Genomic DNA, 14,757 nt, shown 5'->3' with positions numbered 1-14,757 from the left:
GTTAACAGGGCGCGATCGGGTCGGGCTGATAGGAAATCCCTGTCGACAGCGGCCGGCTCTAAACATACCTTATCAGCCCGAGGGTGAGAGGGGGGGGCGTCCTCCCCCCCCCCGGGGGAGGGGCACTTCTCTGTTGGTGTCCCTTCGGACCCGATCTGAGGCACCCCCCCCCCCTGGGGTGGTTGGGTGGTACTGATCCCTTCGTGATAGCATCCCCCAGCCGCCAGGAGGGTAGAGCGGACGTTGCCCCCCCCCCCCCCCCCCTCCTCGGCGGAGGCCACCCCGCCCGCGGGGAGCCGCCCGGCCAACTGGGGGAATACCGGGGGGGCTGTGCGCCGGTGCCCTCGGACTAGGGCCCGGACTGGGACACCCCCGGGAGGTCCGGCCTCCCGCTCGAGCTCCAGGCCTCCCGCACCCAGCCGCCAGTCACGACATTCCTCCAATCATTCCTGCCAGGTCTGGCCGCGGCGTGTGTCGGCAAGCCCGAGGGCCCAAGCCGGCTGCAAGCCAGCATGCAAGCGGCAGCCCGCGACCCGGTGAGGCAGGCAGGCAGGCAGACAAGCGGGAACAGACGGAAAAAAAAGCCGCACACACAGATACACACTCGCGCTCTGCCGCCGCCGCCGCCGCCGCCGCCGCCGCCGCCCGGACCCCACCGGGCACAGATTCCCACCAGAGCGGCCAACATCGAACCGACCCTGCCCGCCGAGGCCACCCTCCTGCATATCGTGTGACGCCTCTCGTGATCAGCATCGCCGGATCAGATGCCGGCGTCTCACACGCGAGCGCCCAACCCGGCTGTCACTTTTGAAGGCTCCGGTCCGGGTGGACCTGACGATGGGTGGGGGCCCTCCCATGGGGCGACGGGGGCTCCCCGCCCGTGTGGCATTCTTTGCCGGCCCTTCGACCGGTGTGTTGTTGCTGGGGGCCCCTTCTCAGTGGTGCCGCCCCCCCCCCGCCCCTGCCACCGCCGGTCGGCGGCGGGGGCCCACCCCACACCCGCTGCGATTGGGGGCATGGGGTGCAGATGGAAAATGGACCGACACGGCGTGGAGATATTGCCTCATTCCAGAGGGGATATGCACCTCACGGCCCTCGTGTGCGGCTTCGTGCTGCGCTCCCTGCCCGGGCCCCACGCGCCGACCGGGCAGAAAGCCGCACCCTGGTTCGCCCCCTCGGTCGGCCTATCGGCCGAGACGGGCCGAGCGGCTCGGGCATAGGCGACACACTGCACTTGCGGCCATGTTTCGTGGGGAGAGCACACCGTCGTCCGGGCTAGCATGGGCTGCAAGGCCCCCAAACGCGCACCAAGGCAGACACACACACACACAGCCCGATCCCCCGTATACGCCTCCCGATCCCCCGACCCGAAGACACCACCATGATCGGGCCCGCCGAAAAATATGCCCCCGAACCCGGGGAGATCGGTTATGTCCCATGACTCGGTCCGGACGCGAGGCCCAAGACCCCTTCCGACCCGGGGCCCCAAGGGCTTGTGCGCGCGCGGTCCGGCGACAGCGCCCTGCGCAGCGACCCGAAGAGTGGTCCCCCTCGGGGGCGCGGGGGGCGTTGGCCCAAGAGCCCACGCCGACGACACACGCCATATGCGCGATTGTTATGATCGGCTGTTCGACGTGTCCCCGGGCCCCGGGCCCGGCCTCCGGCAAAGTGCCCCCCCCCCCCCCCCCCCCCCACCACCACCGCCCCGAATAGATCCCAGATGTTCGCCCAAGCGTGTGTTGAGCGGGGCACCCGGTTTCTGACCATCCTTGGCCAGCCGGGCGCACGGCCGTCTACGGTGGACTCGGCCCAGACTCTCCTCCCCCAATGAGAGGGGGGATCTCTTTACATCGGCTTTCGAGCCAAAAAACGGACCCGCTCGCAAGCCCATGAGGCCGAACTGTCGGCCACCCGACCCTGCGTCCTGCCATTATCCCCCCCCCTCTCCCTCCTCAACACCCTCGCCCTCTCCTCCGGGCCTCCTCTCTGCCTCCCGGTCCCGCGTCTCCTCCCCCCCCCCCGCCCCACCCCCCGACTCCCCGGCTCCCGTCCCCCTCCTCGGCAAGAGCGCATTACCCCGATGAGGCACTTCCTGATCGTGGCGCTGATCGCCGCCCTTCTGGGCCCGGCCCTGGCGCTGGGCCCGGCCTGTCAGCGCTCGGCCGACGCGCCGGTCTTCACCGGCGAGCCCTCTTGGCCCAGCCCCATGAAGGCCAACCTGACCATTGCCCTGCTCGGTGACGTTGCCATGCGCAATGAATCGGTCCTGGTGTTCGATCTGATCAAGCGCCGCGGCGCGGACTTCGCCATCCACGCCGGTGACTTCGACTATGACAATGATCCCGAATCGTGGGAGCAGTTCATCGATCGCGAGCTCGGCGAGTACTACCCCTACTTTGCGGTCATCGGCAACCACGACCAGCTTCGTTGGTCCGGCTACGAGAAGGGCATCGTCAACCGCATGCGCCGCCTCGGCGCCGACAACCACTGCAAGGGTGTTCCCGGCATCTCGACCGTCTGCAACTGGGAAGTGCGTGCCTTTGCTCGGGGGGCCGCGGGGCGCTTTCTTCCCCCTCCCTCCCGTCTCCACTCCGTCTCCCCCTTTCGGCCCAGTCCTCGGTGCACTCCCATGCTGACGTTGAAATCCCCCCCCCCCCCCACTCCCCACTCCCCACTCCCCACTCCCCCTCTATGATAGGGCTTCCTCTTTGCCATGTCTGGCGTGGGGTGCCGCCTTGGTGACCACGAAGAGTTCCTCGAGGAGGCCCTCGGCTCATATGCCAACCCCTGGAAGCTGTGCACCTGGCACAAGAACCAGCGTATGTACCAGATCGGCGGCAAGCTCAGCACCACCGGCTACGGGGTGTACGATGCCTGCCGCCGTGCCGGCGCCCTCATCCACACCGGCCACGAGCACTCCTACTCGCGCACGCACCTGATGTCCAACTTCGAGAAGTATGCCGTGGCCTCCACCGACCGGGACATTCACCTGTCCGCCGGGCGCACGATCGCCTGGGTAAGTGGCCTCGGCGGTCGCGGCGTTCGTGACTGGAATGAGGATCTCGTGTCCAACCCCTGGTGGGCCGCCGTCGGCGCCTCGAACAATGGCATCCAGGAGGGCGCCCTCTTCTGCACCTTCAACATCCACGGCGACCCGCGCCGGGCCTTCTGTGAATTCGAGGACATCGCCGGCCGCATCTGGGACCAGTTCCAGGTCTTCTCGCATGTGGATCCGCATGGTGTCCCAGCTCCACAGAGCCGCCTCGAGGAGGAGCTTGAGACTCGCAACCGCGGTGATGACCTCTGCCGGACCCGCCAGTTTGAGGTCCAGGTCATGCGCCAGAAGGACAACTACATCTTCGACCGGGCTTCCGGCACTCGGGTCCTCACTCGCGATGCGGCCCTGACCGTGGACGGTGCGCATGGGCCGGCCTCCCTCTCCTCCTCCGGCTCCCCTCTTTCTCCGCCTTCCCCTTTCCTTCGAGTTCCCAGCTTCCCCATTTGCCCCATGATGGCCCGCCAGCGGCATGCATTGACCCCATTTTGCCCATCGACTCGCCCACCTGCCGGCTCGCCTGCTCATGTCGCCTCAGAGAACCAGTCCGTGCGCCTGATCTTCCGCGATCTGCCGGCCGAGATCCCGGCGGGCGATCTGCTTTCGGCGCACATCCAGCTCCTGGGTCTCGAATCTGACCAGCATGAGCTTCCCCTGCTGCGCATCGGTTCGCCGGTCGGCGCGGCCGAGCCCGTCGCCTGGTCCTACGAGGATGAGGAGTGGGAGGCCAGCACCGTTTGGACCACTCCCGACCTCATTGACATTGTGCGTGATGCGTACATCGCTGCCGAGGGCGGCATCATCGGCCCCTCGGTCACGGTGGACATTTCCAGTGTCTTTGGCCGGCGCTCCTTTGCCGCCTTCGAGCCGGACATGTGCCTGGCTGCCTCGCTCTATGTCGAGTACCGGAGCTGCTGAGCCGCCCCGGGACACACCCGGTGGAGTAGTGACGCTTTCCGGCGTATTTTTTTTCCTTAGGTCCCCCCCCCCCCCCCTGTGTGTGTGCGTGTGCATGCGCCTGCGCCTGTGTGTCCTCTCGGCAGAGGGCGTGCGCCAAATGTATACACCACCTTCTCCCTCGCATGGAGTGTCCTTGCCTCGTTCCCTTTTTCGGCGCCAAGATAAACGAGGGGCGGGGGAAATGCGACCGATCGTGGGCGAAGATGGGGGCACGTGATCTGCTTTGCAAATGGAAAACAGGGATCTCCAACGGGTGCGCGGCGCACCTTTTCCACGCCCGCCACATCCCACCGCGTTGCATATGTGCGCGAGCCCGGCGGGGCGGCTGTTGTTACCTCGGGGCGCGGGGCGGCTGCCCTGGATCGCCCCTCTGCCGAGGGGGTGCTTGTTCGATTGAAGCCGCTGTTGGGCAGATCTGACTTGGCTCCTGTGTCATCCGGTAATGATTCCCCCTCCTCCCCCGCGCCATCCTCCCTCGCCCTCCGCCACCACCGCACATACACACGCTCCTTGGGGTCCATCTCTGCCTGCTCTCGGCCTCTCCTCAGCCGCCAGCTTCTCCCTGCTTCGATGAGCACCAGGCCACCCCCGAGCCACTGGCCACGGCCATCCGCCAATGCCTTCCCATTGCCCTATCCTCCGCCGGGACTGATGGCCCTGGCACCAGGATCTCTGCCGTTTATCGGCCTGGCCCCACGGCCCCCGCTCGGCGCCCATGGGCAGCCAATGCCCCGGCCGGCGGCCCAATCAAACATGTCGTCCATGTCGGGAGCTCCCCCGGATCGCCGGTCACGAAAGCGCCCCAGGCAGGCACCCTCTCCTCACTCCGGCAGGCCGGCTATGTGTCCCTTGGCTCCTGGCCCATCGGTGCTCGATGTCGGGCATCCGGACATTGGCCACCATTTCCGCGCGTCTCTCGCGGATTACCAGCCGGCCGCCGTGGCCCAACGTCTTGCGGCACGACTGCCTGCCGAATGTCCGAGTGCCACGACCGCCGATGGCCCCCGGACGCCGGCCGCACGGCGCCGACTCCGACGCAAGCTCCTCCATCGGGCGGCATCCACCGCGAAGCAGCAGCAGCAGCAGCAGCAACAGCAGCAAGATGCCACCAGCCCGCCGGTGGTTATGACGTACGCTGGTGCGGCGCACGCTTGGCCCGATGGCATTGTCTATCGGTATCCCCAGCCGACAGCCGCGATTGTTGGCCGCATGGCCGCCGCAATTGCCTCCCTGCCTCGGCTTTATGTGCAAGTTTTACACCTGATGAATGTGATGAATCTCCCCCCGCCCTTTGATCTGGATTCAAGTCCCGTGTGCTTGGACCCGGCGCTGGCGCCGACCGGCTTCCCCCCGGTCTATGAGGATGTCCTCGAGGCGGCGCGCGTCGGCGTGGCCAAGCGCCAGCGCGGCCTCGACTCCGATGAGTCGGAGCTCGAATCCGACGAGGAGGACACGCCTCACGCGCGGCCCATCGCTCCGGCAGCTCGACCGTCGACGCGGCTTGCGCAGCCCAAAAGGAAGACGACTGTCTCCGGGCCCGCATCGACACCCGCCCCCGCTGCCGTTGCTGCCGATGCCTCCTCCACTCCTGTCCCTGGTGCCTCTTCTCCATTTGCCCCTGGTCCTGCTACTGCCCTGGCATCTGCCGCCTCTGTTGCCCCTGCTGCCGCCCCCCCGGCACCAGTGGCACCTGAGTCAGTCTCCTCGCTGAGGGCCCCTCCCGTGCCCAAGAAGGCCTCCTCCCCAGGAACGGCCTCTGCCAGCGAAACCCCCCCCTCCGCCCCGGGCCTAGTCCCCCATGATGAGCCTCTGGCCAGTAAGGCCGCGGCCTCCCCTCGAGCCTCAACCCCCCCTCGCCAGGCGAGACCTCCAAATCCCCCCCAGGCCCAGGGGCCCACCTTGACACCGACCGCACCCGCCAAGCCGCTTGCCGGGTCGAATCCCGCTTCAGCTGCCGGGTCTGACATGCCTAAAGCCCCGGCTGAAGGCTCCGAGGCAGCTCCCCTCGTGGCCTCCAGCCCCGCGGTGCCGCGGGCTGCCCCCATCGCCACAGCCCCAGCCTCGGCTGTTCAGTCAGCCATCGAGGCGATCACCACCCGCGAAGAGCTCCTGGCCATGAAGCTGCCTGTTGAGCAGCTGACCCGCGATTATCCCCGGATCTTTGGCCGGTCAGCTCCGCCTGGTGCCGCGGGGGAGGCCGCCGCGCCGGCCACCTCGCGACTGTTCTTGAAAAACCTCCACCGATCAGTCAACGAGACGCTCCTCTCACATCTAATTGACATCAGCCTGTCGGGCCTGCCGAGGTACGCCCACATCTTCCTGCATCTACATCACCGGGCCACTTCCATCCATCACGCTGCGCCTCCTCCGCCTCCACTCCCCCCCCCTCCCCCCATCTCGCTCCTACCGCTGCCGCCCTCCTCCAGGCCTAAGAGAGCCATCGCTGGTGACTGACAGTCTGCCCGACATTCGGCTCGCTGCCCTGTCCTATCGTGCTCGACTCGCCCAGCGCCTCTGACCGTCGATACTCCCTTCGGGTACTGGAAAAACGCATGCGCGGCCAGGCCTTCGCCAACTTCGAGTGCGAGCTTGCCGCCCAGCATGTCCGACACGATCTGTACGGGCTTGCCCTTGGGGACAAGCCTCTTTGTGTGGTATGTTTGCCAGCCCAGCCGGATGCGCGTTGTGGGTGTTCTGCGCTCTGCTGACCTGCTTGAATCACATGACAGGACTTCGGCAAGTAGATCTCAAACGTGGGGGCACGTTTGTGCGCCGGCTGCCGGGGCGTCTCTCGGCTGCCACAGTGTGTCCCCAGCCCGCGATCTCGCCGACTTCACTGGGGCGCAGAGAGAGAGGGAGAGACAGCGAGCGAGCGAGGGCGGCAGACAGCCCGCCCCGGCGAGAAACGCCCCCGTTCTCCCGCACCAATGGTGAGTCTTGCGCCCTCTTGGCGGGTGGTCCCCCCCCCCCCCCGCCCTCGCATGGCGCACTCCCGTTCCTTGTTTCTCCAGCATCTGTGCTGACGGTCCTTTCTCCTCCAGCCCGGGAAAGATGTAAATAGACCGGAGAGCTGGCCTGCCCCCCTCCCCGGAGGCTGGCTTTTCCCCTCTCCCCCTCTTTCTCGCCCTGTCTCCTCGCGTCCTGAAAACCAGCGTGTATGGGGCCCTCCTCGCCGGGCTCGGCCATCGCCACCTTGCCAAACACTCCCTCCTTCCCTCCCTGCCTCCCTGCCTCGGTCGCCCACTGCACCTCCCTCCTGCCTGTGTGCCTTCGTCATTCTCCGCCTCAGGAAAGGGTCTTCCCCCTGTCGAACCGATGCTCCGACTGAAGTATCACCGCACGCTGAGCGGCCTGGTTGATGCGTTGGCCGGCCTGCGCGCCTCCACGCCGGAACTCAACTCGGCCGCCAGCCCCTTCGTTGGGCTGCTGGTGAATGCCCGCCTCGCGCCGGGCAACGCCCAGCTGGCCGGGCCGGTTCTCTATCAGATGCTGAATGAGGCCCGCGCCCCGGGGACCCGGCCGATCCGGGTGTTCGGTGGCCTGGTGGACGGCCTGCAAGTGGTCACTGGCCCGGAGGCCGAGCAAGTGGGCGCGGTGGCTCTCATCGGGGGCCAGGGGGCCCCTTTTTACAGTCGCCTGGAAGGCATCACAGCCAAGCAGGTGGGCAAATGGGCCTCAAATCAGCAGCCGGACTTGAGCCTCGGCGGGATTTTCCCCGGACCTGGGCAGCCGGGCAATGGGCCGCCGGTCCCGGGCCTGGCAGCTTTGCGTGCGGACACCCCCACCCAGCGGGTGGATTTGCCCACCGACCTGGCGAGCAGCCTCACCGGGCCCGGGGGAAGCATCTTCCTCCTGGGCGATCGGCACCTCGAGCACTTCCTCCGCGCGATGCAGGGCCCGGAAGCGGTCAGCCCTCCTGGCTGGTCGGTGTCCGGCGCCGTGGCCGCGGCCACGCCCTTTGTCACGGGGCTCCCCTGGTCGATGTTCATGGATGAGCAGGTACTCGGCGAGGGGGGCGTTGTTGGGGTGGCCCTGCCGGCGGATGGTGCCGTGGCCGCCGAATCCCCAGCCACCATCCGCCCCCTGCGCCCGATCTCGGCCGTGTACCGGATTGCCCGCTGCAGTGGCAACATCTTGGTTGATCTGGCTGTGGAGGATGCCATCGATGGCTCGGTGGCCGATGACCCGGATGCCTGGGACACGGTCACCCCGGCCGAGGCCCTTCTCGAGGGTCTGAAGCAGCATCTTCCCCCGACGGATCCGTTCTTCGCCTCCGCGCCCATGTCCTTTGCCGGCCAGTCTGGCATCGATCGCCGCCACCTGCCGGCTGCTTCGTCTGTGGCCGAGGCGGCCACCGGCCAGGCGCCGGGGTCTGTCCGTGGCGAGCGCCACATCTTTGCCGCGGTGGAGGTGGCCGCGACGTCCAAGGCGCCTGGCAATGGGTCGGCCCTTGACTTGACCCGATGCCGGGTGTATTCGGTGACTGGGGGTGATCCCTCACGCGGCCAGGTGGGTCTGGATACGATTGACCGCTTGCATGCGGATGCCCGGGTCCAGTTCTTCACCTATTCCTCGGGGCTTGCGGGCGCCGAGCCTGGCAACGAGGCGGCGGCCGATGCGTTTGCCATGTCCGATGCGGTGGCCTCGCTGCAGCTTGACATGCCTGCCTCCATGGCACTGGCCGGCATCGAATCCTCCGAGGCCGATGTCATGGAATCTGGCGACTTGACTGCGCATGCGCCCTCGCGGACAACCTTCACCGGAGCTCCCGGCCAGCCGGTGGTCGTGGTCGAGAGCACTGGCGGTGTGGTTGCCCGCCCGGCTGTTGGTCGCCCGGAGGCCGGAGCCTTCGTCCTCAAGGGGATGGCCTGCGTGGTGAAGCCTGCCCTTGGACCGGCTTGCGTGGAGGAGATGAGTGAGATGAAGGCGTGAGGAGGTCCGCCCATAACTCATGTCCTCTTCTGGGCAAAGCCCTCTCCCGCCCCCCCCCCCCTCCCCCGCGCGCGCGCGCTCCCTGTCCCCCCTCCCCAGCGAGCTCACCTCTGGGGCATACACCTGCACACAATATGATGTCTCCTTGGGGAAATAGAAGCAAACTCCCATTCTGCGGGAAGAAAGGGGGGCGAGCCATCAGGAAAAGGGACAAACATCCATCTGAAGGGGAGAGGGAAACCAATTCACACACCCAGAAAAGTGGGATAAAATGGAGAGACAGGGAGAGACAGGGGGGGCTATGTATGGCGCGAGGAGCCGGGTGTGTGCAAATTCAAGTACATTGAAGGGGAGCGAAGGAGAAGAGCTAAGACTGAAAGGGCTTCTGAGAGGAGCAGCAGAGTGGAAGATGCACACAATGGGAGAAGGGGAAAAGGGAAAAATACCCACCCACAAACATGCATACGCGCAGGCATGCATGCGCGTGCAGGTAGGAAGAAGATGGCACAGACTGGGCGGGGAAGAGGAGGTGTCAGAGGGGAGGTGGGGAGGCGAAGAGGCCAAGGCGAGGGGGAATGCAAACACCCAGACATGGAGAAGAACGCCAAGGGGAAGAGAGAAAAAGGAAGAGAGAGAGGGAGAGGGAGAGGGAGAGGGGGGGGGGGGGAGGCGCAAAGCGTGCATCAAGGGGGAACACACAAAACAAAAGACGAGGGGAGGCATGTTCGTACTATGTGTTTTTTTTTCGGGGGGGGAGAAAGAAAAGGTGTGGTGCAGAAAATTGGGAAACAGCTGGAGGACAACCCGCCTTCCTCGGGGAGGGACAAAGGGGAGGAAGAGGGAGAGGGAGGGGGAGAGAGGGGAGGAGAACACACGGGAGGCAATGGGAGGGGGGGAAGCGCGAGTGGCGGAGGCCGCCACCCACACCCGCCAGTAGGATAACAAGGGAGGAAGAGGAGGTGCAAACACACGCCCGGATGCCCCCTCACGCGTGGTGACACACATTACAGGAGAGGGCGCCAGCATCGCTCGTGTCTCCGAAGCTCTTCTTGCGTGCGGACTGAGACCCGTATGGGAGGGAGAGGGAGGAGGTTGCTCGTGACGGCAGGGGAGAGAGAGAGAGAGAGAGGCAGCCAAGCGGGCCTTGGTCGGCGGCGCCCCTTCGACACAGCACAGCGCGCGATGCGTGGCGGTGGACGAACATCAACTGCAAGATGGACAGGCCCCACCTACAGCGGGGACGACAAGCAGCCTCCCCGCCGGGGCCCGATTCCGCCCCTGGCCTCTCGGCCCTCCGCCCCCCGGGAGTAGGCTACACCACTGATGGGTGCGCGCAGACGGAAGGGGGGGGGGCAGGAGGAGAGAGGGAGAGGACAGCGGTAGAGAGGGGGAGGGGGAGACGTGGATGATGTGCCCGGTGCCGCGCGCTGAGAGAAAGACAGGGGGGGATAGAGGGGGCGGAGCGCCGGAAGGGACATTCTCAAGGGGGGAGAGAGGGGAAGGCCCTTAGAAGAGGAGGCAAGACTTGCTCTGTTTCCGGGGAGAGCGGGGGGCCAGGACGGCACGGATGGCCTCGTCGAAGACGTTCTTGAGGCCCTTCTGGGTGAGCGCAGAGCACTCGAGGTACTTGACGGCGTCGATCTCCTTGGCAATCTGGAGACCCTGCTGGTAGGTGGTGGGAGCCTGGCGCTTCTCCTTGAGACGAGAGATGGTATCAACATCCTCACGAAGATCGAGCTTGGTGCCGACAACGATGATCGGGGTCTTGGGAGAGTGGTGGCTGATCTCAGGGAACCACTGTGGCGAGAAGGGGGAGGGGAAGGGGGGCGAGGTGAGCAAGGACAAGGACACAGAAAGTGGAGAAGGCGGCGGCAGCGGCGGCGGGGGAGGAGGAGGGAGAGAGGGGGGAGGCTGGCGCGTACCTTGCTGCGAACGTTCTCGTACGAAGAGGGGTTGACGATGGAGAAGCAAATGAGGAAGACATCGGTCTGGGGGTAGGAGAGGGGGCGGAGACGGTCGTAGTCCTCCTGGCCGGCGGTATCCCACAGGCCGAGGTTGATGGGCTTGCCGTCGACCATGACGTTGGCGGAGTAGTTGTCGAAGCTGAAGAAGGAAAGCACATTGGCAGAGAATGGGGCAGAGAGAGAGAGAGAGTAGCAGCACAGGGGGAGAGAGTGAGTGAGAGGGAGATGACATGGAGGGAGGGGTAAAGGAGAATGAGCAGGATACGCAGAGAGAGAGAGAGAGAAGAGAGGCCGGTCATGGGCATAGTAGTGTGCGGGGACGACGCACACAGTGGGGATGTACTCGCCGGGGAAAGCGTTGGTGGTGTAAGAAATCAGAAGACAAGTCTTACCGACGGCACTGGAAGGAGCAGGGAAGGGTGTGGAGGGGAGAGTCAGTAACCTCCGGCCGGGGAGGGGAGGGGGAGGAGGGACGGAAGCGAAAGAGTATGGGGGGAGAGAGAGAGAGAGGGAGAAAGAACCAGGAAGAAACGCACCCATCACCGACGACGACACACTTGATGGCCTGCATGGTGGGGAAGAGGCGGTTGAAGTGGGCGAGCGATTGGGGGGGAGGGGGATGAGGCGGATAACCTGCTGTGATAGGGAGAGGGAGGGGGACGAGTGAGTGGGCGATGGGACAGGGGTCCGGTTGGTGGTGGTGGTGGTGGTGGTGGCGGGGGAGAGGGGGCGGAGAAGGGTGGAGGCTCGCTGGCGGAGGGAAGATGGGGAGAGCGCGAAAGACGGCGAATGGCGTCAGTGCGAGGGAGAGAAAGGGAGAGGGGGGGGCGCGGTGCCCTTGAGCAGGGGGGGAAAGAGGGGAAAAGCGGAGGAGGCGCGCAGGAGAGGAAGCACAAGGGACGTGCTCCTCGGCCTGGGGAGGGGGGAGGAGGGGGGAAGGGCGCCGGGGGGGGAGGCAAACAAGGGCGTGGGGGAGGGGCAATGGCGAAAAGGATGGCGGGGCACTGAAAGGGGGGGGGGAGGGGAGAGTGCGAAGGGCAGGAGGAGAGGGAGAGTGGCGTTGTGAAGGCTCTCGCAGGGGGGGAGGGGGAGAGAACGGACAATCAAAGGGAGAGCGCTACACTAGCCTGTGGCGAGAGGTCCTTCGAACGGGGGAGTTGGGACTACAATAAAAATCACCCCCTCTCCCCGCGCCGGCCGGCGAGAAGGCGCGCACCCGGACACACCCCCAAGGGGGGGGGTAAAAGGCGAAGCGGCCCCACGACCGCTTCAGGGGGCGTGGGCTGGCCGCGTCCCTCCCCCCGGTGGTCCGCGGCCGGGCCGGGGGACTCCGAAGGGGGACGGAATTCGCTCGCACGCCCGCACCGGACACACAGACACACACACACACACGCTGCCCCTTCCGAGCCTGCTGGCGTAGGCCGCCCCGGCCAGTGTGTTGCTCCGTGGCCGGGGGAGCTCGCGCGCACGGCCTCTCCCCCCGGATGCCCGTGTCTGCACAGGGCGCGCAGGGGTCGCCCGAGTCTCCCCTGGGGGGGGGGGGGGACAAGCGCACCAGTCCCGAAGCTGCGCCTCCGCGTCTGGACTTGTGCGCCCCTCGGCGCGAACACCGGCGTCCGCACACGCACCTACGGGAGGCCCACGAATGCTCGTAGACTGGTGGGCCCTTCCACTCAGGTGCCCCGGGCAAGAGCGCAGGGAGCCGCGGTGCCTGCTTGGCGCGCGCGCGCGAAGAACAAGCTCCCCCCTCGCCTGGCACATAATGCGGCACCTCACCCGGACTGCGGCGGGGCCGGCAGCCACCCAGGGACACCGATACCCAGCCCGCCGGCCGCCTCCCTCCCAGGGCGACGCGCGTGTGGGCGGGCGCTTGCGCGGCGCAAGCGCCCAGGGCGCGGCGTCTTTCGCCCTCGGGCCCTGGAGCCCCCCGCCCCGCCTGCACCCTGGCGAGAAGGAGACCGCCTGGAGAAACGCTCTCAGGGGGTCGGGGCAGCGGCGCCCTGCAGGGCAGGAATGGAGTAAATGAGGTGCGAGGTGCGCACCAGCAAGCCTGGGGGGGGGGGGGGGGGGGGGGGGCGGGCAGGCAGGCGACCCAGGTCCAGAGGTCAGTGGCTGGTGTGGAGAAAGGCGAGGGGAGGGGCAGGGCCGCGGGGGGGGGGGGGGGGGCGGGGGGCGAGGAGGCCAGGGTGCCACGGGATGGGTAACCGCCTCCAGGGGTAGACTGCGCGCCGCGCTCCAGCGGCCGGCCGGCCAACGGCCACCGCAGTCCCGGGGGCGAGGGTTCATTACACCTCACCTGCCCCGGGGACCCCGTCACCCTCGAGTGCCCGTGTGGCGGGCGGGGGGAACGGGGGGGGGGGGGGGGGGGAGTGAGCACCTCAGGGCATGCTTGAGCAGCGCCAAGTGGCGGCACCTGGCAGGTGGCCGGGCCGCGAGCGGCACACGCATGGATGGGCGCGTGTGCGTATACCGGCGTAAGCGCTCGCACGTCTCGCCCCATGTGTGACCTCTCTTGCCGCGGCGCTCCCTTGGCGCGCTTGGGAACGTGGCTGGGCCAGGGGAATCCCCTTTCCTCGCCCTCCCCCCCCCCCCCCCACCCCGGACCGTCGCGTTTGCCCGGGTCGCAAGCGGGTGGACCAAGGCGAGAAAGGGTCCGGCGGAAGCGAGGCAGGCCGCCCGCAGGCCGACGCGCGTCGGCCCAGCGCAAACGACCATGCGCCCGGTTGCCCTCTATTTTTCTTTCGCGCCCGGGACGGGGGCGGGAGGGGGGGGGGGGGTAGGGTTCCGCCATTGACGCCTGCCGCCGGGGCCGGGGACAAGGGAGGGCACGACGAGCGAGAGACCGCCAGCGACTTGACAACCCACCGGCCCCCACCCGGCCGAGGTGCCAAAGGGCCTCGTGCGCGAGAAGGCCTGCCCGAAAGAAATAACACCCAAATCTCGCTGGCGGGGGGAGGGGGCAAGGCCCTCCCATTCTGGGAAGTAGCTCTCTGCCCTCGGTGCGGAGGCTGGGGGAGGGCGGGGGATCCGCGAACGCGCAGTCTCGCAGGCCAAATGACAAGGCCAGGGGAGATTGTCCGGGCGTGGGCCGAAAAGGCCGGTCGGAGGGCCGGCGCACCCACTTCGGCGGCTCATCTTGCGCCTTGGGGGGGGGGGGGCCGGAGGACCGGGCATAGAAAAGTCGGCTCTCCCCCACGCCACTGGCCCATACCCCGAAGAGAGCGGTCGAGAAAGGAGGGCGCCCGGGACATGGGCCCAGCACACGTTGAGCCCCGGAACGTGTGAGCCCCCTGCCCCCCCCCCCCCCCCCTTGCCCTCCCCTGGTTCCCCGTGGCGGCTGCGGCTCACGCGCCCCAGGGCTCCGGGGAGCAGGGCGGCGGTCTCTTCCGGCACGGGTGCCGCAGGCCGAGATCCGGCCACCCGAGAGGGCACATCACCCAGACGAACTGCATGCGTCACCTGGCGCATGCCGCCGCGCGTGTCACCTCCGGCAGCCGGGGGGAGGGGGGGGGGAACACACGCACGCACAAATACCTCCCCACTTGGGCCTCCTGCCCGCCTCGGCTGGCGGTTGCAACATCCCCGCCGCGGCGCGCGCGCCCCCCCCCCCCTTCCGGGTCCCCCTTTTTAGGGGCGTGCCCCTGGCAAGGGGCCCGACCGGGTGCCCCCCCCCCGACGTGGCTGGCGTGAGGTGGACGGCGCCGGGCGAGGTGAGCCGCGCGAAATGCGAGCACCCGCGAGGCGGGCCCCCGGAGTCCCGGCGCCCGAGGCCGTCAGCCGGACCGAGCCGGCCCATCACTTGGGTGGGCCATGATGCTCCGGCCGTGTGTGTATGTGGGGGGGGGG

The 14,757-nt window shown here is 67.5% G+C and overlaps 4 protein-coding genes across 4 annotated transcripts; 3 read left to right on the top strand and 1 right to left on the bottom strand.

The window, feature by feature from the left end:
• The first annotated feature begins 2,021 nt into the window (after positions 1 to 2,021).
• Positions 2,022 to 4,151, top strand: H696_04873 (hypothetical protein). Its single transcript, XM_009498736.1, has 3 exons — positions 2,022 to 2,530; positions 2,699 to 3,416; positions 3,594 to 4,151. The coding sequence occupies exons 1-3, from the start codon at positions 2,081 to 2,083 to the stop codon at positions 3,971 to 3,973; spliced, it is 1,548 nt and encodes a 515-aa protein (XP_009497011.1). The 5' UTR covers positions 2,022 to 2,080; the 3' UTR covers positions 3,974 to 4,151.
• A 704-nt stretch (positions 4,152 to 4,855) lies between these two features.
• Positions 4,856 to 6,759, top strand: H696_04872 (hypothetical protein; the record flags this gene model as incomplete). The annotated part of the gene is made up of 4 exons (XM_009498735.1): positions 4,856 to 5,612; positions 5,808 to 6,318; positions 6,525 to 6,669; positions 6,745 to 6,759. 4 exons carry the CDS (start codon positions 4,856 to 4,858, stop codon positions 6,757 to 6,759), a joined length of 1,428 nt encoding a protein of 475 aa, XP_009497010.1.
• A 571-nt stretch (positions 6,760 to 7,330) lies between these two features.
• Positions 7,331 to 8,947, top strand: H696_04871 (hypothetical protein; the record flags this gene model as incomplete). The annotated part of the gene is made up of 1 exon (XM_009498734.1): positions 7,331 to 8,947. One exon carries the CDS (start codon positions 7,331 to 7,333, stop codon positions 8,945 to 8,947), a length of 1,617 nt encoding a protein of 538 aa, XP_009497009.1.
• Positions 8,948 to 10,453: 1,506 nt separating this feature from the next.
• Positions 10,454 to 11,482, bottom strand: H696_04870 (Ras-like C3 botulinum toxin substrate 2; the record flags this gene model as incomplete). Its single annotated transcript, XM_009498733.1, has 4 exons — positions 10,454 to 10,744; positions 10,870 to 11,050; positions 11,240 to 11,311; positions 11,448 to 11,482. The coding sequence occupies 4 exons, from the start codon at positions 11,480 to 11,482 to the stop codon at positions 10,454 to 10,456; spliced, it is 579 nt and encodes a 192-aa protein (XP_009497008.1).
• Between the last annotated feature and the right edge of the window lie 3,275 nt (positions 11,483 to 14,757).

This window comes from Fonticula alba, assembly GCF_000388065.1.
Source record: "Fonticula alba strain ATCC 38817 unplaced genomic scaffold supercont2.8, whole genome shotgun sequence".
NCBI lineage: Eukaryota > Rotosphaerida > Fonticulaceae > Fonticula > Fonticula alba.
The sequence above is the reverse complement of the archived record's forward strand: the minus strand, read 5'-3'. Positions and strand labels throughout refer to the sequence as shown.